The 27,750-nt window shown below is 47.2% G+C and overlaps 2 protein-coding genes across 4 annotated transcripts in view; one reads left to right on the plus strand and one right to left on the minus strand.

Moving 5' to 3' along the window:
- The window catches only part of ARHGAP28 (Rho GTPase activating protein 28), a 66,443-nt gene extending 49,196 nt beyond the window's left edge, over positions 1–17,247 (plus strand). Inside the window, exons 8-15 of one of the 2 annotated variants that reach the window (XM_060277899.1) lie at positions 114–191; positions 1,708–1,870; positions 2,951–3,033; positions 4,454–4,651; positions 6,253–6,399; positions 14,562–14,686; positions 15,139–15,197; positions 16,552–17,247. In XM_060277899.1, the coding sequence (XP_060133882.1) occupies positions 114–191; positions 1,708–1,870; positions 2,951–3,033; positions 4,454–4,651; positions 6,253–6,399; positions 14,562–14,686; positions 15,139–15,197; positions 16,552–16,643 (945 nt within the window). In that variant the 3' untranslated portion in view covers positions 16,644–17,247. The remainder of the gene's footprint in view (positions 1–113; positions 192–1,707; positions 1,871–2,950; positions 3,034–4,453; positions 4,652–6,252; positions 6,400–14,561; positions 14,687–15,138; positions 15,198–16,551) is intronic. The other variant, XM_035125452.2, reaches the window with a different exon arrangement.
- Positions 17,248–25,331: 8,084 nt separating this feature from the next.
- The window catches only part of LAMA1 (laminin subunit alpha 1), a 94,882-nt gene continuing 92,463 nt past the window's right edge, over positions 25,332–27,750 (minus strand). For both annotated transcript variants that reach the window (XM_035125216.2, XM_035125215.2), the window contains exon 63: positions 25,332–26,317. In XM_035125216.2, the coding sequence (XP_034981107.2) occupies positions 26,157–26,317 (161 nt within the window). In that variant the 3' untranslated portion in view covers positions 25,332–26,156. The remainder of the gene's footprint in view (positions 26,318–27,750) is intronic.

Below are 27,750 nucleotides of genomic sequence, written 5' to 3' on the forward strand. Positions count from 1 at the left end.
TTAATAACTCTATGCTAACTTCACAGCCTTACCATTTCATGTTTTCAGAGATTTGGGTGTTCAGTTGTGTTTCATTTCTGTACCAACAAACAGTATCTTTTGTGGTGCTTTAGCTGTTGCTCAAGCTTGAGGAGACGGGTCTGGAAACAGAAGGGATTCTTCGAGTGCCTGGATCTGCTTCAAGAGTTAAAGTACGTAGGTTTTTCTCACCTATTTTTAATGACCAATGAAGCTTTCGAAGACAGAAAGTGGGCAAGCTGTAAAAAAGCATTTGCTCGTGTAAAGCTGCTTAAATCTATTTTGTATTACTAGTGCTTGCTTGAACTCAAGTCCACTGAAACTGATAGGTCATGATTCAGCTAAACTGGACAGTGTGTGACCAAGATGGGGGTTAGAATGGAGACAAAATACTTAGGAGACAAGGTTTCATTGTTGAAGTAGTTATTGACACTGAAAATGCAAGCTGGCAAATGAGTGAGGTGGGTGCCCCTCACCAAGGCCTCAGCTCCTGAGCAGCTGGTCATGGGATTTCAGATTTTTGGAAAAGGACAACATGGCTGTTACATGGAAGAGAAGAATTTGGACCTGTTTGCACACATGACTTATCATTCACTTCCTTGGCACCGTTGGCCTCTAACTGCTTGAGGCACAAATCTTGAAATATTTTACTAATTTTTTATAATCGTGCCTGACCTTTAATTTCCCTACATTAATATGAGATGTGCAGTAACGACCCTTTTGTAAACTCTTCTTTAAGCAATTTTAATATTCCACAATGAACTTAAGATCAGCATGTAAAATCAAATCCTGCTCATAACAACCCTACCAAAACTCTTTATTTTCTTTTTTCCCCTCAACCACCCAACCACCACACAAGGTCAGACTGTTGCTACACATTGTGTCTTTTGAGAACGATTAGCGAATACGGTTTTAAGTTGTCCTTTGGTGGTGGTGGTTTTTTTAAAAAAACACACACAGCAACTTACAATTACTAGCAGGGTAACATGACTATTTTTTTAAATTTATACTTGCATGGTTTTGAAGTGGTTACATGAGAGTCATCAGAATTCCATTCTAGGCCACATACTGTAACTTTCCAGATGCATTTCAGCCCATGCCATGACATAAATTTTTATGTTTTGGTTTGTTTGTTTGTAATCAGTTTCCTCCCTGCATTCTTTCTCCTTAAATGGCAAAATTAAAGCCCTTGTCTTCATTTTGTTTTTAGCAATGTTGTCTGGTTTGTTTTGGAACGACCCAGCCAGCTTATGTCACTGTGGGCTGCACACATTTTCTGTCTTAGTGGTGTGGGGAATAAAAATATTTGGGCTTTGTTGCCTGAGTCCCAAGTTGGAGTTTCCTGGTGCCTAATTTTTATGTATTGTTTTGGCACATAAAGGGTGCATCCTGAGGGCTATGTCTAATTTCCTCCATGTATCGACCACCCCTGAATTGGAACATCTTCTGCCTACCAACAACAGCAAGTTAGTTTGCATTTTGACAGTTAACTACTGAGAGTTATGGCTTTGTTGTTGTTTTTAAAGCTAGCTTAAATTTAATAAGAGAAAGTTTTGTTTATTTTTATTCTGGTGTTTGCTTTGATTCAGGATGTTACATTCTTGCCAAATAGGATATGGCAAAATTAAAAAGGCAGAATTCTCTTTATTAGCAGTAATTTATAAATGTCATTTTTGTCTTGTCCTGTAGAGTCTTCGCCAAGAAATTGAAGCAAAATTTGATGAAGAGACATTTGACTGGGATCAGGTACGCAATAATGATGCAGCAGGTCTGCTGAAGATGTTTATACGAGACCTTCCAAGCCCACTCTTCACTGTGGAATATCTGCCTGCTTTCATCACATTAGTGGAAAGTAAGTAGAGAGGAATTAAAGTTGTTGAATTGTTTTTAAAAGCAAGTCAGAGGGAGCAGGAAAAACTTCATACATTGTCTCTGCATCCTCCAGAGTCACTATAAGACCCTGAATACAGACCATTTGAAGACTTAAATCTGCCAGAACATGGCAGTCCCAACATATATTTACAGAGAAGAGTTTATATGGTGAACTGAGACTAACAGAACAATATATCTATGACCTAATGATAACTGGGGCCTGAACACCATTAAACAATGTGACACCAAAAAAAAATGAAAGTGAATTATATTGTTTTGCCTTGAGACTGATATGTACTATGTTATACAGAGGACTGCTTTGAGCTACAGGGCAGGCTTTCTTGAGATTGATGGGAAGCCTGCAGTGAAAGATGTCCTGTTTGTGACCCAAAGGATAAAGCATGAAGGGAATTTGTCCCTGAATACAAGGCTTCCTTCTAAGAGACTTGCTCCTTTGAAAACCAGAACAGACATTTTCTGTTTTAATTTATGTAGGATTATCAGACTGATAGTGTGTGTAAAAAAGAGAGAAAATGTTTACTCTTGAGTAAATCCCACTTTCAGTTTTTGGGGACTTACATTCAAGTAACTGGGTTGCAATCAACTAACTTTTACTCAGAGTAGACCTGCAGAAATTAATGGACTTAAGTTAATCATGGTTGTTAATTTCGATGGGTAAAAGTTGGTTTAATACAACCTGCTGTGTGAAGGATTAAAGGGAGAGATTAAATGCAGAGCCAGGGAGATCACACTGTCAGTTCAAGCATTTGTTCGCCTGCTGGAATGATCTCCCCTCTCCTCCCCCCTTGTGCACTTCTGGGAGTTCCCCTTCCCACCCCCCTCAGCCAGTTTGGGGTGTGTGGCTGCAGGGGGGAGAAGGGGGAAAGCTCAGTTGTACTGGAAGATGAGATTGCACAGGCTTTTACATCCAGCCCAAAGCCAGTATCTTAGATATTACTGTACAGTAATTTTTTTTAAAAAAACCCAAATATAAATATAAAGTGTTGGCTTCCCCCCAGATGTTTCTTTAACAGACTCTTCACCATCATTTTATTCTTAGAAATCTCCAAAGTCAAATTACAGCTGCAAGCTTTGCATTTGCTGGTCATGTTGCTTCCTGATGCCAGCAGGGACGCAGCCAAGGTAGGCACCTTGTTCAAGGAGGTTTGCCATCTGTATTTGTTTATTTTTAAATGAGCCAATTCTATATGTAGAACCTAGAAGCAAAAACTCCCCAGACTTGTCATTTTCCTTTCCTCAGCTCAGGAAAAAGGCTTTCCTGTGGGGAAAGCGTAGAGAAGGCTAGTTGAATTATTTCTGTAATTAATGGAACTCCCTTCTTTTGCAAGCTTACACAAACGCTTCGTAGCAAGGTTTCTCTGTTTCTACACCCTGCTGCCCCCAGCCCTCACCTGAAATGTGACAAAATGGTGATGAAAGGGCAGAGCCCGTCACAGATTGGTGGCAGATGAAGACAGTTTGGCACAATCAGCCGACAGTTACTGACATAATTGTCTACTCACAGCTAATTCACCATTGGAAAATGCTAAATTATTTGCCACAGCATTTCCTTGTGGCAAGGAGTTCCATAGATCATTTTTTTCTCACACTAAGCACAAATATTTGCTCTGAAGGTATTGTGACTCTGCTTCCCAATTTACAAAGAATGTGTTCATGCGGAGACTCTTAAATGAAGAAGGCCTTTTATATATTTTTTGCCCTTTCCACTGTTGCATACCTTCCGATGTGTTTTTAACTATCTTGTAATTTTTCCTCCCCTTCTTTTTTCACACCCAGTTTTTAACACAACACAACACAAAATACTGTTATTATTATTATTATTAATATTAATAAATACCAACCTTTTATTTCACTTTCTAAATCCCTTCAACCCCTCTAATTCTTTCCCCTCAAAGGAGAGAGACCTCCCTTCCCTCCTCTCCCCTGGAACTTCTTTGTCTGCCGGCCACCTTTAATCAGCATGCAAGGAGGTGCTGTCCTTGGTCCAATCAAAAGGCTATAGCATGGCTGTGGTGGCAAGAGAGGAGGCACTGGGAGGCTATGGTAGCACTCAGGCTCACCTGAAAGTGGCCCAGATCCCACCAGTATGTCCGCTGTTTTGGAAACAAATCTTTACATAATATGTTTAGTGGAAGTACATGGAGGTCGAATTGAATAACTTGTTAAATAACATCAATGGCACCTTGATTTGCTATTCATGAATTATTGTGCACACTAATTAATTTCAGGCATCCTTTGATGTTTATTTTGCAAGTACCACAATTCAGTACTGAACTAAGCATAATTAAATCCATAGAAAAAGCACCACTAGTTTATGTGTAACTCAGTAAAACATGAGACTCTTAATCTCAGTGTTGTGGGTTCAAGTCCCATGTTGGGCAAAAGATTCCTGCATTGCAAGGGGTTGGACTAGATGACCCTCACAGTCCCTTCCAACTTCCAATTCTATGATTTACTTTGGCTAAACTATGCAGGTCAGGAAACACCCTAAAGGGTCTCTGTGATCCAGTAAATTGAGTCTGAGTAGCCTTCTCTCTACTAGGCCCTTTTACAGTTCTTGAAGAAGGTGGTTGCAAATGAAAGGAAAAACAAAATGACTTTATGGAATGTATCCATGATTGTTGCCCCAAACCTCTTCATCTACAAAGGCAAACGTGCAAACCAAGAAGAGATGCTAGCAGCAGCCACTACAGCACATGTCGTGAGACTTTTGATTAAATATCAGGATATCCTGTGGATGGTAAGCAAAAGTTTTTATTATGTCTACTTATTATTAAGGTTAAATAGACTTATCACATCTTCTTCAGAGAGCTCCTGTGGTTTTAACTGATGGGTGCCAGGCAGAAATGCAACAGACACATATTTTCAAAATATGGAAATGCATTGATGGAGAATGCTTGTGGAATGTATCGGGTAGTTTTTCATATCTGACATTTTATTATGTTTTTATATGTACTGGAAACTGGACTGTAAATAATAACATTAATCAATCAATCAATCAATTATGCAAGCAAACTCTGAAGAAGCTCTGCCAAAAAGGTGATAAAACTGATGGTAGAGAATATGCTACCTTGATAATTCCAAACAGTTAAGAATGTTTATACTGATTTTTTTTAATGGATAAAATTCTGTTAACTTGAAAAATATGGCAGCTATGGCTTAATTTAAAATAGTTCTTTTTGTGAATTAAGATATGAATGAATTTCCATACAGGTATAGCTTTCCCACTTGCAAGTTTTCCAGATTACTCCTCTTGTTGTTGCACAGCAATATACTGGCTTTTCTGCATACTGGTCTCTGCATAGCAGATGAACATTCCTTCTCCAGGTTTGATTTAAATGACCATGTTTCGTGACCCAGAAGATCCACTTTTGAGGATCATCAATGATACCTCTCACACTTGTTTCTGAACATTTCAGTCTAGCTGGCAAGAGAAAGCACCTCTGAGCACATACTGAGTGCCATTTTCCAGTAGAAAACCCCCCAGCTTAATCTCTGTCTTGGAGACCTTTGCAAATGCATCATCTCTATTTTTACAAATGCTAATACCAGTTTCATAGAAGTCTTGTGCCAAGGTGGCTAATTTTTCATACAAGCTGAACATGTCCAGGCTGAGAACTAATGCAGATATGTTTAGTAATTTCACAGAGACTGAAGTGCAAAATATAAAGCATACAGAGCATTTATAGGCAAACTATTTCTTTTAAAGTAATAAATCAGGGGAACAAGCCTGTAATAGAGGCACACATGAAATATATATTTGTTAAAGCTTATTTCTCTTAGGTTTCCCAAATCCTTGCTAAATACTAAGGTAGGAAGTCTGAGAAGCTGGAAGAATGACAACCCAGTAGTGACAAGCATTTTTCATCTATAATCTTTTTGATTTGTGTTTATGCAAGACCATGAAGGCTGGGCTTGATCCACCTAGTTACAAATGGGACTTTTGAAGCTTTGTAATAAGTGCACTGTTAGCATGTCAAACTCTTGGTACGTTCAAGAAGTTTGCAGTAGGAAAAAGGCTTAAAAGGGGATATTGCAGGAACTCATCACCTTTCTCTGTAGAGAATTAAGAAGCTGAATAAGTAGATTTACAGCCAGAACTGTTACTTCAATTTCAGGGATGAAAGCTATGATTGATGAGAGAGTGCAGAAAATGCCACTTAAGATTCTGCATGCTTCTTTTCAGGAAGTTGAAATGAGACCTGTTTTCAAGATTGTACACTGGGATTTTCTACAGTAGGATTATATTCCATGAGTGTATGTATGCACTGGGGTAGAAGAAAGGCTTTTAGGAAGTAATTTGTAATGTAGACTTAGTTTTATTTTCTTCCTTCTCTTTAGGTTCCAACATTTCTGATATCTCAGGTGAGAAAGATGAACGAAGCTGCCATAAACAATACAAAGAGACAGCTGATGTTTGACAAGGGTGTGCGAAGGCTATTGAGAAGAAAAACTATGGAACGGGAGAGGCCTGAAAGAACAGAGGTGGTATTAATTTTTTTACTGTTTGTGGTGGTTAGTTAGTTGCATTTATTTCTTTTAAATAAAAACTATGCCAGAGGAAATTCGCGACAATGGCATTAAAAGAAAGTGATATAGGGAAGGCTGTTCTAGGGCTTTATGGGATGAAGGCAACACGCTGAATTGTGCCAGTGGCAAGGCTTTTCAACCACTGAAGGACAGGTGTATTATAATTCGGGCATAAACCCCAATCCTTCCATACAAGAGGCACAAGGGGAGTCTGAGAAATCAGCTGGAGCCTAGGACATGCCTCGGTGTCTTCCTTCAGCACTTTCCTGGCACGACTGCTGCTCAGTGTTTTTGTTCTCCATGGTTTTGCCCTTCTTAAGCATTGTTTTATTTTGCTTCTATATTTTATTTTATTTTTACTGCTTTTGTTTTTTTTTAATTTAGTTGTTTAACTTACATTAGCTAAATTGGTTTCTGTTGCTATCTACTTTTGTGGAAGGGGGGGGGTTCTCTAAAATGCAGGGTATGAAGTGTTAAAATATGAATGAGTTAAGTAATTAAGAGCCACCAACAGTCTACTCAAAAGGCCCAGACATGCCATAATTCTGGGGTGTCAAACTCAAATTCATCGGGGGCCGCATCAGCAGTTTGGTCACCCTCAAAGGGCCGGTTGTGTCTGTAGGACTATGTGTCCACTCTTTATTATCATAAATTATTGTCACTGCATTCAATTATTTCTGTTTTTTGTAATAATGTAAGCTCATTCCTGCCCCCACGCGGATCACATTCCTGCGTCGTGGCGTGTGTGTGGGAGGGGATGTAAACGAGGGAAAATTGAACAAAAGGTGGGGATCGACGGCTTCCGGGGGGGGGGGGGGCTCAACTAAACCTTCGGCAGGAAGGAGAAAGCCACTGCTGGGATTAAAAACCTGCAGATGGAAAGAGGGCTTCCCTCTCCCGCCCTGCGCACACCCAAACCCCGCTAGGCAGGATGCCACACCTTGCACCCCCCCATGCTTTGGAGAGGGGCAGGAACATGCGGTGCAGCGTCAACTCCCTGCTTTGCTTTTGCATCCTCCCTCCTCAGCGCCAGAGTCCCTTCCCCTCGCGCTGAGGGAGGGCAGCGGATTTCCCGAGGAGGAAGGCGGTGGCAGCCCCAGCGGACGTGCATCTTCGCCTCAGAGCTGCTCTTCCCCCCACCCGCGCTGTTGTCGTCTTCGCCGCCGCCTCTCCCTACCGGGACTGCAGGCAGAGGAGGCTTGAAAACCTCCCCCCCCAAAAAAAATTTCCCCTCCCACCTACTCAAACCGCGAGGCGACTCCATCTGGAGCCCTACATCACGAGGGGCTGAGAGGAGGCGGCGGCAGAGCGGGAAGAGCAGGAACCCGTGCCGTCGCCGCCGCCTCCCTCCCGGCCGCCCCCCGGGGAGCAGCTCCGCCGGAACTGAGAAGCCAAAGGGCGGCTTGGGGTGGGGGGCAGAGCAAAAGCCAGACACCCTCCCGACTGTCTATGAGGAGAAAATGGGGGAAGAGGGAAGAGAAACCCGGCTCCATCAAGAGAGCGGCTGTTGCGCTTCGCCTACTTCCCCCTCAGGCTCACTCTGCGTCCCTTTCGCCCGCTCGCTCGCCCACCTCCCGGATGCAGCCGAGGAGAGGCGTGCCGCCTCACTCGCTCTCGGAGACAACAGCAAAGCCCGCCAAAAAAAAATCCAGCGCTGCTCCGTCCTGGCACCAACTTTGCCGGCGGCGCCTGTAGGGCTTTCCTACCTCCTCGGCGGGCTTCCTCCTCCTCCTCCTGCATCTCACTTCCCCGTCTGGCCGCTGTGCCACCGCCTCCCTCAGCCTCATTCGAAATTGAAATTCCCTGGCCAAGGCTGTCAGCGCGGCTCCAGCGCCCCGGCCTCCGCCTGCAGCCCCGCCCCCGGTTTTGACCCTCGGCCAATCGCAGGCTCCAGAACTACTGTCAACGGTTATTGTCGGCGGCGGCTACGCGGGCCACATGATGAGGTCTGGCGGGCCGGATTAGGCCCCCGGGCCTTGTGTTTGACACCCATGCCATAATTTATTTCCAGGCAGTGCAATTCTACTGGGCAGGTGGCGGCTGACACACCAAATCAAAGTTCTGCTTGGGCTTGGGCTTGGGCTCTGTAGGGCAAAAGGTGGGAGGGGGAGAACAACCTATCTCTGCCCCCACCCCAGCTTCCTTTTAGAGTCTTTTTCATTGGTCCCAGGTGTGAGGGACAGGGGATATCGCGAAGTCCCTCCCCTCCTGAGTTCAAGCCCAGCACTGACCACAGGGGAAAGCAGAGGGAGCTCTGATTCCAGTGGGGAAGCAGGAAGTCGGGTCCGAGGCTCAGGCAAGGTAGCGGAGCCAGGGTCCCAGGTGGGACAGGAAGGGGCAAGTAAGGGGGGGAGACCCATCCCTCCAACGCCAGAATTACGCAGAAAGAGGAGGGGCAAGAGGATGGGTCTGCCGAGGCTTTTGTGCTGGGGAAAGACGCGCCAAAAGTCATTCGGAGGTTCTGATACCGACTGAACACATTACTCTGTGTAAATAGCAATGAACTTAGCACTGTAAATACGCAGCACCAATAAAAGAATAAAATGCAGAGCTGCGTAGCGTCGTTACTCTGAAGTAGCCTACTCAGGCCACTGTGACAGCAACCTCCGAATCTTTTTGGGCTACTTTGGAGTTGCCGGGATGAGCGTGCCAGAGGCGGAGAAATGGCGGCAGCTCGCTGAACAAGCACAAGAGGAGCTGCAGAAGCTGCATCTGCAGGCACAGGGAGAATTAAAGGCAGCAAAAGAAGAGACTAAGAAGGTCCAGGAAGACCGGCTACAACTTGCGGAACAGGTGAGAGCGCTTCAGGAAAGAGAGCAGCAATTAAGGGCGGTGGCGGTAGACCTCCAAAGCAAGCTAGATGCAGAGAAAGACAAGGCGGGAGGGGCTCCCCAAGTCCAAGTGCTGCCAGGAAGGAGAGCAGGGACCCTTGTAAGCAAGTTCAATGGAGACCCGAGGGAATATCATGGCTTTGAGACTGAGATCGTGTATGCTCTTGAGCTGCACCAGAATGAGTTCCCCGATGATGAGCACAGAGTAGCGTTTATTGTGGAACATCTTACCGGAGCAGCCAGGGAGTGGCTAAGACCATTAATCGCAACCAAGAATCCTTGCATGAAAAATGTTCAACAATTTCTAGAAGGTTTGAGGACGATGTATTCGTCAGATAGTCATTTGGACCAGACTAAGGAGGAACTGCATAATTTACGACAAGGAAATATGACAGTTCGCGCATATTGGGCGAAATTCACCATGCTGGTGCACAGACTGGGGTGGGTTTTGGAGTCGCCTCCTATGCAAGCTGCGTTTTACTTGGGTTTGCACGCGGACGTGAAGGATGAACTCTCGAGAGGTCCAAAGCCCAGTACTATGGATCAGCTGAGCAAAGCAGCTCTGGCGGTGGGGGTGAGGCAGGAATCCCGGTGGAACGACAAGCAAGCGACGCGCGCAAAGCGGGCTTGGTTCCCACGGTCGCAGGAGAAGCCACTCCCTCAACAACCCTTTCAAGCCACGCCTGGAGCCAGCCAGGACCAGGAGCCCATGCAGATTGATAGCGCGCGCGCGCGGGCTTTTCAAACCCCAGCGGCGCCAAGACGCAAGGAGGGAAGGGGCGGGAATTGCTTTCTCTGCAACTCACCCCAGCATCTCGTCAGAGACTGCCCACATCGCAGGGAGTGGCAAGGAAAGGCGGGAACGGTGGTGCCCTCCCCCACTGACGCAGCACCACAGCAGGGAAACGGGAAAGCCTGGCTGCAGGAGACAAGGGGCAGCAGCCAGGCACAGTCAGCAGACAACAGCCCCAGCCCGCCCACCCGCACAGAGAGGTGCAGAGCCAGCCCACCCCTCCCAGAGCAGGAGTGGTTCTAGAAGTGACGCTAACGCTCCCAAATGGCTATCCCCTGACGGTCCTCGCCCTAATTGACAGTGGGGCGTCCGCCAACTTCTTCTCGAGAAGCTTTGCAGAAGAGCACCAACTCCAGCTTTTGCAGTTGGATTTTCCTCTGCACGTGGCAACCATTGACGGCAGGGAGCTGCTGGGAGGGGCCATCACACATCAAACCCCCCCCATGAGAATGACGGTGGGAAGGCACTCAGAGACACTGGCGTTCAACGTCACCACCATCTCAGACCCCCCCATCGTCTTGGGCATGAGCTGGCTGGCGCGCCACGACCCCTCCATCAGTTGGCACCAGAGGTGCATCACGTTTGGGTCGGACTTTTGTCTGGAACATTGCATGCAGCACCAACCAGGGGAGGGGCCTCCGATAGCCACGGTGGCCACCATGCATATCAAAGGGGGTGAGGCAATACCCAAGCAGTACTGGGACCTGCAGGAGGTCTTCAGCGAAGCGGAGTCCGACCACCTACCCCCGCACAGGCCTTTTGACTGCCAGATCAACCTGGTGCCAGGGGCGACGATACCCCCAGCCAAGCTGTACGCCATGTCAGACCAGGAGCTGGAGGATCTGCGCGCTTTCATCGACAAGAACCTCAAGCGGGGGTTCATAAGGGAAAGCAAGGCAGCAGGGGGCAGCCCGGTCTTCTGGGTGGACAAGAAAGACACGCAACAGCGCCGTCTTGTGGTGGACTTTAGACGGCTGAATTCGGTGACAGAGCCAGTGGCTTTCCCCATGCCCAGAGTGGATGATCTCCTGACAGCGGCACGCAGGGGCAAGATTTTCACCAAGCTGGACCTAAGGGGGGCGTACAACTTGATCAGGATCCGGGAAGGAGATGAATGGAAAACCACGATGTTCACGCCTCTGGGCTCTTTTGAATATCTGGTGATGCCCTTCGGTTTGCAAGGGGGCTCAGCATGCTTCCAGGCCTTCATGCACCACGTCCTGGGGTCCCTCCTCTTCAGGAAATGCTTGGTCTTCCTAGATGACATCCTTATCTACTCGAATGACCCAGTGCAGCATGTGAAAGATGTCAGAGAGGTGTTGCAACGCCTGAAGGAGAACCACCTGTATGTGAAGCTGGAGAAGTGCAAGTTTCACACCAAAGAGGTGGACTTCCTGGGCTACAAGCTGTCAGACAAGGGGCTGGCGATGGACAAGGACAAGGTGCAGGCCATCCTGGACTGGCACAGCCCCAGGACGCGCAAAGATGCCCAACGCCTACTAGGCTTCGCTAACTTCTACAGGAAGTTCATCAAGAACTTCTCTCGCGTTACGGCTCCCATCACGGACTGCCTGAGAGGCAAGCAGAAGTTCAGGTGGACACCAGAGGCGCAAGCAGCGTTCGAAAGCCTCAAGAGAGTGTTCGCCTCAGACCAAAACCTGTTCCATGTGGTGCAGGACGCGCCCCTACGCATTGAGACAGATGCTTCTGAAAAAGCTGTGGGCGCGATTTTGTTGCAACTGGACGCCAACAGGGAGTGGAGACCCTGTGCCTTCTTCTCCAGGAAGCTGACACAGCCTGAACGCAACTACACAGTGTTTGATAGGGAACTTCTTGCGATCTACGCTGCGTTCCAGCACTGGCGACACTTCCTGGTGGGCGCAAAGCACCCCATCCAGGTGTGCACAGACCACAAGAACCTGGAGTTCTGGAGAACTGCCAGGGTGCTCAACCAGCGGCAGATACGGTGGGCAGAGTTCTTCTCGAACTTCAACTTCTCCATCCACTACATCCCGGGGGAGCAGAATGTCAGGGCGGATGCCCTCTCCCGCAAGCCAGAGTACATGGAGGAGGAGGCGCCACCAGCACCCAGGCACATCTTCCCCCCGTCAGCATGGTCCTGCGGAGCAGCAGTGGTGAGCGAGGCAGAACTCACAGCACTGACGGCAGCGGATGAATTTGCCAACCGCATCTTCAGAGAACTGAGAGGGGGGAGGGAGCAGACAAAAGACTTTGCAGAACGCAGGGGGCTGCTTTTCTACAAGGGGGCACTCTACCTGCCCACCACCCAGCTGAGACGTACAGTCCTCAAGCAGATGCACGACAACCCAACGGCGGGTCATTTTGGAAGGGACAAAACCACTCACCTAGTCATGAGACACTTCTGGTGGCCAGGGGTGCGGGAAGATGTTCGAGACTATGTACGGGGCTGTGACACCTGCCAGCGGGCAAAGGTGGTCAGAGCAGCGCCACCAGGCTTGCTGGAGCCCTTAGCCACCCCACACAGGCCGTGGGAAGTGGTGTCCATGGACTTCATCACAGATCTGCCTTCTTCCAGGGGCAAGACCGCAGTGTTGGTGGTGGTGGACCTCATGTCCAAAATGTGCCACTTTATACCGTGTGCCAGGGCGGTCTCGGCAGAAGAGACAGCCAAACTGTTTGTGGACCACGTGTTCAGACTGCATGGATTACCTTTAAGGGTTATTTCGGATAGAGGCCGCCAATTTGTTTCCAGGTTCTGGAGGCGGCTCATGAACCTCCTGCAGGTGGAGGTCAGCTTGTCGACAGCTAGACACCCGCAGACCAACGGACAGGCGGAGAGGGTCAACGCCATTCTGCAACAGTACCTGAGATGCTACGTCAGCCAGCGGCAAACAGACTGGGTGGATAGACTGCCACTGGCAGAATTTGCCTACAACAATGCGGTGCACGTCTCCACAGGGGTGTCGCCCTTTAAGGCCACTTACGGGCGCGACCTCAGATCTTTCCCAGAGAGGGAGGGGGAGGAGGAGGAGGAGGGCCCACAGGCTGAGGATTGGGCAGAGGAACTGGAGACGGTGCACCAGCAGCTCAGAGAACACTTGGAGAGGGCCAAGGAAGCGTACAAAAGGGGGGCAGATCGCCACAGGCGACAAGGGGAGGTCATCAGGGTGGGGGACAAGGTTTGGTTGTCCTCGGAGGGCCTGCCCACCAGAGGGAGGTGCAAAAAGCTGGCGCCCAGAAGGCTGGGTCCCTTCACAGTCACGCAACAGGTCAACCCGGTGGCATACAGGCTGGCACTGCCAGAGGACATGAGGGTGCATCCAGTGTTTCATAGATCGCTGCTGTCGCCGTACAGGGAAAGCAGCAGGCTCCGAGACAGCGAACACACCCCCGAGGGAGGGGGGGAGAGGGGAGGCAGGGAGCAACTCAATGAAGCCACGGCCATCCTTGATTCACGGAGGGGGGTGGGGGGACTGGAGTACCTCATGGCATGGGAGGACGCTCCGCCCTCCCAGAATGAATGGGTCCCCGCCACTCAGATACAGGAGGAATTCTTGGTGGAAGAATTTCACGCCCTCTTCCCCCACAGACCCAAGCCCTGGCACATGGAAAGGGAGGGGGAGGAGGAGGAGGCACGGGAGAGCAGCTCCCCATGGCGCTGGGAAGCGGAGTTTGAGGAATCGGGAGACGAGATATGGGTGTCACCAAGATCCACCCAGTCAGAGGCAGAAGCAGATTGGCAGCACATTTTTACCCCCACCAGCTCAGACGCCACAGACTTTTTGGGATTCCAGTCTTCCCAGGCGGAAGGGGGGGCCTCGCAGGACTGGGCGGAGGTGTTCACACCAACGGGCTCGGAAAGCACTGAGTTCCTAGGCTTCCAGTCGTCACCGACACCTGGGGGGGACCTGGGGAGGGGAGAAGGGGAGCTTGGAAGGGGGGTGGATGTGAGGGACAGGGGATATCGCGAAGTCCCTCCCCTCCTGAGTTCAAGCCCAGCACTGACCACAGGGGAAAGCAGAGGGAGCTCTGATTCCAGTGGGGAAGCAGGAAGTCGGGTCCGAGGCTCAGGCAAGGTAGCGGAGCCAGGGTCCCAGGTGGGACAGGAAGGGGCAAGTAAGGGGGGGGAGACCCATCCCTCCAACGCCAGAATTACGCAGAAAGAGGAGGGGCAAGAGGATGGGTCTGCCGAGGCTTTTGTGCTGGGGAAAGACGCGCCAAAAGTCATTCGGAGGTTCTGATACCGACTGAACACATTACTCTGTGTAAATAGCAATGAACTTAGCACTGTAAATACGCAGCACCAATAAAAGAATAAAATGCAGAGCTGCGTAGCGTCGTTACTCTGAAGTAGCCTACTCAGGCCACTGTGACACCAGGGCTTTTCAGAAAATGAAGACTAGCAGCTATCCCACATTATATTAGATGAAAGGATGGTACTGCCTTTGAAAAGGATTCTTTGCCCAACCAATTTGTTGACTTTAGCAAGTTGTTTTTCTCCTCTGTTTCTACAGTCTGATATACCAGAAGGGGTGATAAGAGTTCATGCTCCATTGCATTCAAAAATCTCTATGGCAATCCAGCTGAACAATCAAACAAAAGCCAAAGATATTCTGGCACGGTTTTACTGTGAAAACAGGTGAGTAAAAGCAAAATGATGAGGAACAGCTCATGGGAAGATTTTGGAGGAGAACCATACTATTCTTTTCATTATTCCAACTTCAGTTTTATCTAACTGTGTAAGGAGCGAGAGAAGCTTCCATTCATTCTTCTTACTGGTAATACATGCAAGTTTCACACATGCAAGAGGTGACAAGATTCAGGCTAATGTAAAGCGGCCAGGTGATTGCTTTGCAGGCACAAAATTTACAGCCCAATTCGTTTCCACCAATCATCACACAATTTCCAACAATTTGTTGACTTTGTGCACCAAACGACAACAGCTGAGACCATTATGGGAGACAGAAAGGTGAAGCAAGCCCAGCATGGCACTCTGTAGGTGGTTAAAATCCCATCAGATTAAACTTTACCACTACCAGCAGCTTTACGGTACAGTATGATTGTTAATGTTTTGTTTGTTTTCTTTTGTAGCCACAGATCATCTGAGAAGATGCAGATTCAAAGTTTACATGAAATCGGAGGAAATATAGGTTAGTGCCTAAATTGAAACAGTAGCAACCTTGTCTTAGATTGGTTTTTAGATATGTGCCTAAAGTCAACTGTGATGAGCAGCTAGCTTTGCCAGGCGAAATTGACCCATGAGAAATGGAAAGCATAATGCTGGTGGTCAACAAAAAGAGTTTTAAAGACTGTCTCAAGGCAAATCTTAAAAAATGTAGTATAAACACTGGCAACTGGGAAACAGTGGCCTGCGAGCACTCCAGTTGGAGAACAGCCTTTACCAAAGGTGTCATGGGCTCTGAAGACACTCAAACTCAGGATGCAAGGGAGAAATGTGCTAAGACTTGGCAATTCCACACCGTGATCAATTCCTGCCTGGAAACCAATGTCCCCACTGCGGAAGGACATGTGGATCCAGAATTGGCCTCCACAGTCACTTACGGACTCATTGTCTTTCATAAACATGATTTTAACCATCTTACTCGATTACGAGTGATTGCAAAGAAGAACTGAAATAATGGAATCATGGGGTAGCATTAAAAAGTCTCATTCTGCTGCCTCCTGTAACAGCTTACCATGAAAGTACTCCTGCCAGTACTCTAGGTAGAGTGGGTAATAAAAGCACCTGCCCACGGCCCCAACCTGAGTAGGGACCAAAATGGGCATCAAAAATCTCATTATTTCAATAATTATTAAAGTCAAATTCACATGATATTGTAGCTTTTAAACGTTAAGATATGTTTTGAATGTGAAAGCTGGAAACACATAGACCTGCTTGCTCACAGGCTTTGTTGAGGGGCAGGTAGGAAGAGTGCAATTTTTCATTTTCTATGTGTCTGCAGGAACACCCTTAAGAACTTTATGTGTATGTTCCGTTTATTGCACAGAAAATGAAATTGTTCTTCCTTATGCCCCAATCCCCCTGTCTTCCCTAAAACCTAAAATGTGATTGGAACACATTTTAACTGTTTAGAGAGTGCCCAGTTGAAACAGAAACCACAAGGCCAGAAGATAAATATTTGTGGCGTTTACTGCAGTTATGGGAGTTCCTGTACCCTGGTGGATTTTACTGAACTTTGAGCATCATTCAAAGGCAAAAGGAGATATTTCTGGAAATGTAGAATTCACACATTACAGCTATGGAGGATTTATATTGGAACAAGGAGAAGGAAATCTTTGGCCTTCCAGTTGTTGATGGACTGGAGCTCTTGTCATCCTTGACTATTAGCCTTCTGGTGGGGGCTGACAGCAGTTGTACACTGAGCAGTATACAGCGTGCTACAGGTTCCCTGTCCCTGAATGGGGAAAAAATGACTTTATAAAAATCTACCACAGCTTATAAACAAAGCTAAAAACTTTTTTTAAATCCTATGTTTCTTTCAGGACAGCACTGTTTGGATCCAGATGCTTACATGCTGGATGTTTACCATGCAAATCCTCAAGCGGAATGGGTGATAAAACCAAAAATAAGTTGAAACTTGTAAAAAGACACCTTGGCAAATCATTTCTGAAAATGCCAAAAGGATGGTTGAAAAGCTTCCACATGAAGAAGAGCCATGTTGCTAAGGATGAAACCAAAGTAGTTGCTACTCTGCATGATCTTCTGAACATATTTTATAATATCGTCCCTTCCAATGCCTCATACAACCCAACCTTAGGGTTTGTTATAATAATTTATTTTGAAATGAGTACATTTTAATACTGGTTTTACTGGTGCCTGTTTCAACTGACATGAAGGAATATAGATAGAACTTTTTTGTTTAACAGAATATAAAAACTGGATTTCCCCCCCTATCTTGCCACCTGCCTTTTATATGGAAGAAATACTGAGGCATCCCAGGACACAAAGGATGAACCACTAATAACAAGTTAGTCAAAGGAAAAGAAGTATCATTCAATAAGGAAAATGGCAGTGCCAAAATTCTGTGACAACTCATTCATGTTGAAAGGAAAGCTTTTATTGTCAGATGTTAATACCTGTGCCTCAGTTCTTATTACTACTGCCAAAGAGAAGGGGGAAACTACTGTGTAAAGGCAATTTTTTTTACTGTTAATTTACTGTGCATGTATATAAACATATAGCTACTAGTGTATTTCAGCCCGTTCAATAACGGGCGCTAGAAGATATGTGAGAGGAGCAGCGGGGCTGCGGCTTTCCCTCTCTCTCTCTCTAGAAAGAAATGCTTTTAATGATAAGACATAATGTTTAACTTGTGTACTAAGGGCAGCGGAGGTGCAGCCTTAGAACAGTTTGGACAGGAGGGTTCAGTGACTGCAGTTAGACGATTACATTAGCAATGCCTGATCACTTAATTCAGAATACATGGATAGAATCATAGAGCTGGGAGGGACTCCCAGGGTCATCTAGTCCAACCCCCTGCAATGCAGGATTCTTTTTGGCCAACGTGGGGCTCGAATCCTTGACTCCCTGAGATTAATGAGTCTCATGCTTTAGTGAACTGATGGTGCACAGGGGAAGAATAAGAATACTTCAGATGGCACTGCCTAGAAAACACCAATTCTCACATTCTAGGAGAAGAGAGTCGGCGCCCTGCCCTCACCCGGGAGTGCTGCTATCACCGATGCACCTGTGACTAAGCCCAAAAGCGCAGATATATCGTGTGGGACCCTCCCCCGGAAGACACAATATGAAATATTGGCGGGGGGGATGAGGGAAAGAGGGGGGCCAGCTGCGTCCCCCTTCTTGACGGGGCAGCGTCACTCTCCACGATCGCGTGAAAGGCTGTGTGACAGGGAGGAAACGACACCCTTTCATCCTCCCCACCCACCCCGTGAAAGCCAAGAAAGAAAGAAAAAGTTTCAGGAAGATCCAGCCTTTTCCTGTCCCTATAAAGTTGTCTCATCATCTGCCCAATAAAAGACCTAAGTGCCATAACAGGATCAGGGGCCAACCTGGCAGGACACTGGGGGAAGAAGGCGAAAGGCTGTAGCAAGTAAACAGGGCTGGTGAAGAAATCTCAGCCTTTTACCAGGGGACGCTGTGGCTTTAAACCACTCCAAGAAGGGTTTCCTCAAACGTCCCCTCCCTGCTCGGTTGCCTCGCTCACCCGTGCTCCGGTGTCTGATTAAATGAGAAGGAAGTGTGGGAGTGAAGCTCTCCCTTTAAGAGGCAGCCTGCAATGACAATTTCAACAATTTGTGGTTGCAGGCTGCCTCTTAAAGGGAGAGCTTCGCAGCCTCCACTCCCAAACTTCCTTCTCGTTTAATCAGACCCCAGAGTGCAGGGGGGGGGGAGAGGAAAATAGGATCGCTGAAAAGGGGGGGGGGAGGAAGAAAGAAGGACAGGGCGGGGGAGGTTCAAGGAGGTGAGAAAGCGAGCGAGGCAACGGAGAAGGGAGTGGAAATTACAATGGCAATTTCAACATTGCAGGATGGCATTCCACAGCTCTCACTCTTCCCCTCTTGTTCACATCGGCAGACTGAGGATGCCGGCGCTAGAACATCCCGGGGTTGCCGGCTCTGTCGGTTGGGGGGGGAGGGAGAAGCAATCCGATCCTCTGCTTCTCCCTGCCCCCACCTGACAGAGCCAAATGCCGGCTCTGTCGGGTGGAGGGAGGGAGAAGCAATCCTATAGGGACAGCGGGGTTTACTGCTGTGTAAGCGGACAGAGAATTGTACTGTTGGCAAAAGACGTGCTTCTTCTCTCCCGCCCGCTCCTTCAAGGCGCCCCTTGGAAGGAACTTCCTCGCTTGGAGCAGCAGTTGGCGGCCAGGGAAACGGTAGGTGGGGGGGGGAGAGAGCGCGTGCGTGTGCGCGTTCTGTCTCTCCGTCCAATCCCTGTGTCTCTGGGGTACATGCGCAGTACCCCAGGGACACACGGGACACAGGGACTGGACGCAGGGACACTTGCATATTATTATATAGGATTCAGCATTTTAATGGCATTTCTCTGACTTTACCAATGTTCAAATTAATGTGTAACAAATAATACAAGTTGATTTGTAACACATTCATTTCACATACCGTACTATTGATTGAGCTACACGTGAACCCCTTGGAAAGAACTAAATGATAGATGGAGGCCTTGATTCTTTGTGAAATTTTCAAGTCTTCTTTAAAAAAAACCCAGCCATACTGTTAAGCATTCTCAGCCTATGAGATGTGATAACTTATTTGAAAGGTGCCCATTCCTCCTTTTATTTCATTTTTTGCCTTTTAATTTTGAACCAACAGTGTTTAAAACAATGGCTTGGGAGAAGTGATCTTAGATTCTCAGAGCCTTAATGAAGTGTGTTTTTAGTAAGAGGCATTTTAGACAACTGGTTTTCATTACTGCAGAAGTAGATGTTTCAGACTGCAGTTCTCATCAGCCACTGCCAGCATGGTCCAATAGCTCAAGGATGATAGAAGGTGTAAGTTCCACATTGGCTACCTCTCCCCTATCAGGTCACAACAGCAGCACTATCACCATACAAATATATGGATAAAAAAAGAGAAATGAGTCCCCAGACACATGTTTGTATTAAAGGTCCCAGGTCTGAAAACACTGAAGGCTACGTACTTGTATAAACTTTGGGGAAATCCAGACAACACTGAGCACTTTTAACTGGAGAATTGAGTATGTGTTTAAATCTCTTGCATAACAAGAAAAGTGCCTAATGTTGGCTGAATCAGGCCTTGAATTAAGTTGAATTGAATAGATTTAGGGAGAAAGTTGGATGTCCAATGAGAGGTATTAACTGACTGATGGTTGCAATAGGAGGCTAGTTCTGCAGCATGAATCTATATTTCCATTTTTATTCCTATCTGTAGAAAGTTTTTTGTGGGTTTTTTTGGTAAACCTCATAAGATGCAAAGCAGAATCTCATTTAAATTCAAATACTTACTGCACAGTTAATTCAATGTGGTTTGGTTTTCTCTTAAAAAGCTGGGCTGGGACACCATGGAAAGGAAGAAGGGTGGGTATTTTCAGCAAGTGCACTGACTCAATGGGCCTCAGCATAGTTTTTTCCGGATGGCATTGAGCAATGGGAATGCCACGCTTTAATTGAAATCAATGTAGCATATATTGATGTAGTAACTTTTGGATATAGGGGAACAATTCAAAACATTTAGAGGGATATTAGGCAGAGATGGCACAAAGTTTACACTCAATGGGCTGTATCCAATGCTGCACCAGCGGGACTCTGCTTATGTGCTGATTTTGAAGGCATGCAGGGAGTTGGAGGGGACAGGAGAGAAAGCTCTGTTGTGTGCCCAGAGTCTGTGATTGTACAAAACAGAATAAATGTCTTAAAAGGCTTCTCAGCCTTTCGGCTAAGATCAAATGAAGTACTGGAACGTTCTATAACAATCAGTTGCTTATGTCTTAACAGTGCAAACTACCTCGTTGTTTTCGTGCTCAGCACCTTTGGACTTAATCCAAAAGGACCCAGATACCCAGTCTGCCCTGATCAGCTGTTCACTGGGGTGGGTGGATTTCATCAGCTACTTCCCCACTATATGTGATCAGTGCTAACTAAACTTCCCCTCTGGAGGTGTGCACATTTTGGGGGCAAAATGTGGGGACATTCAGCTTGTGGGTTCTACTTTCCCTTCACTACAAGCTTACTCAGTTATTATTAATTTTTATTTGCATGTTTGAACCTGTGCTAAATTGCCACAGGAGTGAAAGGCAGGGTTAAGAGAATTGTATTTTCCGCTACCTTTCCAACCTGGTCTTTTTTGATGTTCATGTGTTACAAGCTTATCTGTGTGTTTTTAACAGCCAAAGCTCTTTTCCCTTCAGTGTCATGAAGTGCTATCTGGTTCACACAATGGTTGTCTTTTATCTAACTACCCAACTTTCAATCAGCTGGAACTATATCAGTGTTTATTTCCTGTGCCCCCATTTACCTCTCTGCACATGAACAAGTATTTTCCACCAGTCCTTCTTTCCAATGCTTTCCATCTCAGTTTGTCAGCTACTCATATCTGTATGGTCATGGAAAGAGCCATCTTCCCATATTTTCCTTTCTACCCTATGGAAGATTTGGACCCAGTTTCTCAACGGAGCCACTCACTTTCCACAGCAGGATCAGGGTCAAGACGGGGTAGCACAACTGGAAAGGTGCTATGCCAACCACACTTGCCTCTTCTAAGCTACCCCACAGTGCATCAGAAACTGCAAAACTTTCCTCAGTGGTAGACAGACACTGGGATGAAAGTAAACAGATACTGAAGAGCTCTAGCTGTCAATTCGGTCAGCTCTTAAGCGGCAAAGGATACTCTCCCATTGTCAGTTAAAGGACCCCAGGAGAGGTGGGCAAATTATTCACGTAATCAAGCCAACTTTGTTCTTTTTATAAACACTAACAGCCTTGTATACCTGGCCTTGCTTGGGAATTCTGAGGAACCCAAAAAAATCACTGCAGTTCTGACATCAGTGGTTAAAATAAGTGCAGTTTTAAAAGGTTCATGAGGCCATCTTGATTCATCTAACATGAATAAAAAAACCTGCTCCTTGATCTCAGGAAGCATCGTGCAAAATTTCGTTATGATATCTTAACAACTTTCCAAAATGTAGACACATGCACCCCTTTAAGTTGCAAGCAAACAGTATCACTTGTACCATATATTATCTTAGGTGGAAAGTGAAATTGGGCTCTGGAGTAATGTTCCTAATGGTGCTTATCCCCACAACCCAATTTCCCCCCACCTATCCTATAGGCCCCAGAATAGAGAGAAGCAAGTAAAGAGAAGCAAACAAAGAGCTGCTTGCTTCCCTTCAGCCTAGCTGACAGCAGGTACAGCTAGCGACCTGCACCTACACACTGCTGCTGTCCTGGCTGCATGAAGGCAAGTGTGCACTGGCTGTTCTTTCCCTCCAATTCATTTGACAGAAGGCAAGGATGCCTCCCACCCCCCAACCCAGATTCCAATATGTGTATAGCTGCAGGCATTCCCTTCTATTGCAACATCCATTTTTCTATTATATAGGGAGTGGAAACTATCATCCTGCAGTTTTTATGTGTTCTTTTCCATGGTTAAATCTGGACTTTAGCTATCGTTTAACGTGTTAAGTAAGTGTCTTAAGAAATGTACTAGATAAAAAACAACAACCTGGAATCCTCTGCACTTTCATTTCTGTTTATACTGAATTCAGCTGGAAGCTAATGTCAGAGGCATATCACTTTTTAAAACAGTCCTTAAAAAATAATAATACTCTAGTAGTATTTAAACACTCCTTTAAAATGAAGTCTGTTATCATTTGTTTTCAATGACCATCTGTTGTGAATGTTTGATTACAGCATTCTGACTAAACACAGAGGATTTAGAAAGTAGAGCATGTGTGTACTTAATTCAGGAAAACAATTAAAATGCTATCAACTTAAACCTCTTACATTCTTTCTTGCATCTTGTACTTAAAACATGGCTTCCTGAAAATGAGTGACTTAAAAGTGAAATGCATAAAAAGGGCTTGATATATAGGCCTACTTAGATTAATCTTGTATTCCTAAACCAAATAAGATATTTTGTTGTGTCTTGTTTGTGTATTAGATGGCCAGGATTTTTGGAGGCATGAAAATGTTGTCTTATGCTTGAACAATTAATCCCAGTGAATTTAGTTAATGGTTCATGATGTGATCTGCTACAAAGAAAACCAACCTACACTCCAAAATCAAACAAACATGCCTGTCAACTCCTTAAAAGGGGTTTTAAGAAGACATTAAGCTTTCCAAATTTGTTAAGTGCTCCCAGAATAAATTTAGATTCTAACAGATATTACAGACTTTGGCTGCAACCCTAACCATGTTGACTCAGATGGGAGTCCCATTGAATTCAATGGGGTTTACTGCCAGGTAAGGAGTTAGGATTGCAGCCTCACTTCTGGAAACCAGTGATCTCATATCAGCTGCATTAAGCATTATTACGTCTTCTGAAGGAAACATGGGTACCTCATAAAACCAAATATTAATGAAGCAAGCCAAATAAGATTTTTTACCTTCTGTATCTTCTAGTCCACTTCAAAAAGTGAACCAATGACATCAGGGCTATGGCAATCAGAGGCTTCCAGAACACAGTATGAGATCTGTGGGCCTCAGTTGTTACAAATGCTCTGGGGAGGGATGTAAAATGTTGTTAACAGAAAAACAGCACAGTCTGCAAGTCATTCCCAGAACACAGCAAATATAAATAGCTCAGTTGGTAGAGCATCAGGGTTGTGGGTTCAAGCCCCACATTCAGCAAGATTCCTGAACTGCAGGGGGTTAGGCAAGATGGCCTTTGTGATCCCTTCCAACTCTAGGATTGTATGATGAAGATTTGTTATCCAGGCTTCTCCTTGGCATGATAGTTTTCTATTTGCAGGACATTTTTGTGGGAGAACATTCAAACATGCAAACCTCCACATCTACAATCCTAAATGTCACGGGTGTCAGACCCAAGGCCCGCGGGCCAAATGCGGCCCGCGAGACCTCGCCATGCGGCCCGCGAGACCTCGTCATGTGGTCTAGAGCGCCAGAATGCAGGGGGCGCTGAGCAGCCCGCCCGCCGCCGCCACTGCCACCGCCGCCCTGTGCTGCCTGGGGCCGACTCCCGCGTCTGCAGGGGGGCGTAGTTGGCCCCCTGCACCAGCCCCTCCCCGCCGCTGCATCATACCCTCTGCCAGCCAATAGGGCTCAGGGGGGCGGAGTCCAGCTGCAGCGGGAGAATTTCTCTTTGCTGGGCTTCCGGCGAGGCATCACGGCGCGCGCCACGGAGCTCCTGAGGGCAGCCAGCATGTTCGCACTGCCCGAAGGGCTCCTGAGCCACTGAGACCGCCGCCACGTGAGTGCCGAGGGTGCCTGCTGGACCCCCCCCCCCAGCTGAAGAGAGAGAGAGAGAGAGAGAGATCGACCCTACTGCGCAAGCGCCATTCATTTCCATGGGAGTTCGCCCTGCAAAGCCCCCTGAAATGAATGGCGGCGGCAAGAGTGGATCGTTTCCTGAGCCATTGAGCAAGGTTAGTGGCCGCTGGAGACGCAGGGAGGGAGGGAGGGAGGCTCTCAGAAGCAGCCGGAGCCCACCCGGGCAGATTAACCCTTGCGCTGCTGCGTACCATCAGCTCATTCACCCGCTGCCTTTCTTCCACTGCTTTCGAGAGAAGTCCGGCTAGGCGGCAAGGCTGGAGTTGCAGGCTGATGCAAAGGAAGGGGCTTGAGGAGCTGGGGACGGGGAAAGAGATCTCTTAGAGATCTCTGCTGGCACCAGAGAGGGATGGCTGGTCGGGCAGTTTCAGCTCACAGAGGATTGTTTTCTGTTTGAGAAGCGGGGAGGCTATTGACAGGGAAGCAAGCGCTCACTTTCCCTCTGGAGAGCTCAACAGCTGCTCTCGGGCTGGCAGCGCCTTGAAATCAATTTTAAAGAGAGGGAAAGGGGAGGAGAACAAGCGGGGATGGATGGAAAGAAGGCGGGAGGGAGGGAGGGGGAGAGAGAGAGAGAGAAGGAGGGAGGGAGGGAGGGAGGGAGGGGAGGAGGACAAGCCGGGAGCCTCTGAGGGGGAGAGCGAGAGAGCTAGGAGACAACGGGGGGAGCAGCCGCTTTGGATCCGGCCTCAAGATCTCACATCTATACACTCTCCGATCGATGGCAAGGAGGGATAATATTTGTCAGCTGCAGTCCTCCCCCACCTTTTCCATTCTAACCCAAGAAGGGAGGGAGCCAGAGGAGGCCGTCTGTCTAAGAGGCATTTCCTCTTGGTTCCAAAAACAAAACAAGAATTAGCCCATTATAAAAGAGGAGAGAAGAACCCCGCAAGCGAGTAAAATCTAGTCAGAAAAGTTAAAAAAAAAAGTTAATGCCTTGTGTTTGCCATATGTGTAATAAACAGTGTTTGGCAATATTTGTATGTTTTTTAAAAAAATTACTCTCTGTTACCAAAAATCATTTTTCAATAAATTGTACAATAATTGTACATTTGAATACCTACTTGCCATTATTCTGACTATGTTTTTGCTTTCAGAGCTAGTTATTACTTACATTATTACAAAAAACAGTAATAATTGAATGCAGTGACAATAATTTATAATAATAAAGAGTGGACACATAGTCCTACAGATACAACCGGCCCTTTGAGGGTGAGCAAACTGCTGATGCGGCCCCCGATGAATTTGAGTTTGACACCCCTGCTAAATGTTATCTAGTCCAGGGAAAAGTTGCACCATGCGATTCTGCTGATTGCCAACTCTCTCATCTGTCTGTGACAAAGGCTGCAGAAGTGCACAGCACCAGCAGGAACCTTCGCATTATGCCTCCAGTGCTTTCATTACAATATAAATGAGGAGCATCTGCATAGCAAATGGCCACAAAGGATATATGCACTTGCTTCAGCATGGGTCAAATAGAACTGGCTCTGCAACCTGTCCCCTCTCTAAGTGTTAGGGAGCAATTTACATACCTGTACTCAGCTTCCAGCTGAGCTTCTTTTCTATACACTCAGAATACAAATTACTAGCAGCATTACCAGTGTGAAGTTTTCAGCGGTCCTGTTCAGATGTGATTTACTGAAATGCTACGGGCAGAATCTGTGCAAGATTTTAGCATTAACTTCCTACTAAATTCCTCAAGCTTGTGCCTTTACCTAACATTTTTTTCTGAGTCACATTTTACAGCTACAAAACACAAAACAACCTAAAATAATGTTTTACTGCATGGGGCCCCATTTTATAGCTTTATTATAGAAAAACCAATATATGCCAAATGATATACTGTCAAACAAATCAGCAGAAGATACACTGTAAACACTTTGGGTGGGGGTGGGGGGGAGAAGGAAACAAATTTCACCCAAATTGAAAACCAGTACAGTACTCAATGTTGTTAACGTTTTAGTAGAGGTATCTGTTGTACAAGGAGACTTGAAAAATTAAATGTGGTATTGTAGAAGTTCTGGTTAAAAACAGTTGTCCTGAGTTGGAAAATACATGGATATCGCTGAGACCAGGATTATCATTAAAAAAATATCCCCCCCCCCAAATTAAAAACAGATGAAACATCTGAAGATGGACCATTCACTGTTCAGCCCCAGGGCAGGAATGTGGAAAAACTCCATGCAGGTCAAAGGCTTCACTGAAGTCAAAGGCTTCTGCCTGTTGGCTTTTAAGCAGCATAAGGTTTCTCAAACACCCTCGGAATGAGCTCTTACTGGTCAAGCAGTTTTGTTTTACATCAGCTAGAAAACAAATGAAAGAACACAGTGAGCCTGTTTGCTGTTAGGAGGAGATTAAAATTGTACCTTAGAAATGGTTTGACAGCTTCCAGTAAGTCCTCGATTGTACACTACCAAGTAAAAAGAAACCCACAGCCTGCGGTAGTTCCCCTCACCCCTTTACCATCAACAGGATTTCCATTGCAGGACCCAAGGGCAGGGGCGTACCCAGGATCAAAACTAGGGGGGGGGGCAAGGCACGGGAGGGGAGGGGCAAAGGAGGAATGCAAACCAGTGCAACAGACAGAAAAGCTTCAGCAGTGGGATATTCTATTAAGCAAGCAACTTTGGGTTTAGTGGGGATCACCATCTGCAGGGATTGAACCATGGATTCAAAGTCACACACACACACACACACACACACACACACACACACACACACACACACACACCAGAAGCTGCTGGGACACTGGGAGACACGTTTCCAAAGGGAAATCGAAAACACTTCCAAGTCTCTCTCAGTGGGAACTTTCTTTGGGAGGGCGAACCTGTTTGCTTCTTCCAGCTTACTTACCTCCGCCAAACACGGATCGGGCTTCCGGAAGTGGCAGCAAAATCCCGAAGAGATCGAGCCGGTTTGAAAGCAGCTATCCCAAAAATCTGGGACGTGACCTCCTGCCGCCATCGGCGGCTTGAAGAACCGGCCCGAGGGGAGCGGGTCTAGAGAGGCACCTGTCTTGCGTCCCCTCCCCACGGCTAGAAAGGCAAACCCTGAGCCACCGTTCACGCCTTGACGGCTTGCAATCCTCTACATGCAGCAACACCCCCCTTCCAACCTGGGAGCGAGTCCCGTGGCCACTAGGACACCAGGATTCCGCTGTCAAGAGAGGCGACACCTCCCACCCCCCCACCGTGACGGCGAGAAAGTGGCTGGTGAGCCGCCACCACCACCATATTTAACATAAACCCGGCAAGAATTGATAAAGAAAGCAGACTGCCCTGGCAAGGGCGGGGGAAGAGCGCGCTCTGCTTCAGCAGCTGCCTCACCACCAGTGGCAGCAACAGCAGCAGGAGGACACCGGCGCCCACAGTGGACGAGCCCACACCCGGAACCACATTTCCCACTCCTGCCAGCCCCAGCCAGCCAGCCGCCGGCTCTCCTCTCACGCTCCCTTTCTCCTCTTTCTCCAAACACGCAAAACCAACAACATCCCTCGGCCCACTTGCCGCGTCTTCTTATAGGACGCCGGCGGCGCTCATCAGGCGAAGCCGAGCCTGATTGGTGGAGCCTCTGCGCTGCCTCGCGCACTTTTTCCCCGCCGCGCGGTGGCTGACTGCAAGTTGCGCTATTGCTCCGCCTCGGAGAGAGAGCCGCTCGTCATCACTCACTGGGCTCTCCCGTGTGCAGCGGAGAGGTCCGGGCCAGCTTCTGGGGGGCCCACCTGCCCCGCGGTGGG

This window comes from Zootoca vivipara, chromosome 8, assembly GCF_963506605.1.
Source record: "Zootoca vivipara chromosome 8, rZooViv1.1, whole genome shotgun sequence".
Lineage (NCBI taxonomy): Eukaryota > Metazoa > Chordata > Lepidosauria > Squamata > Lacertidae > Zootoca > Zootoca vivipara.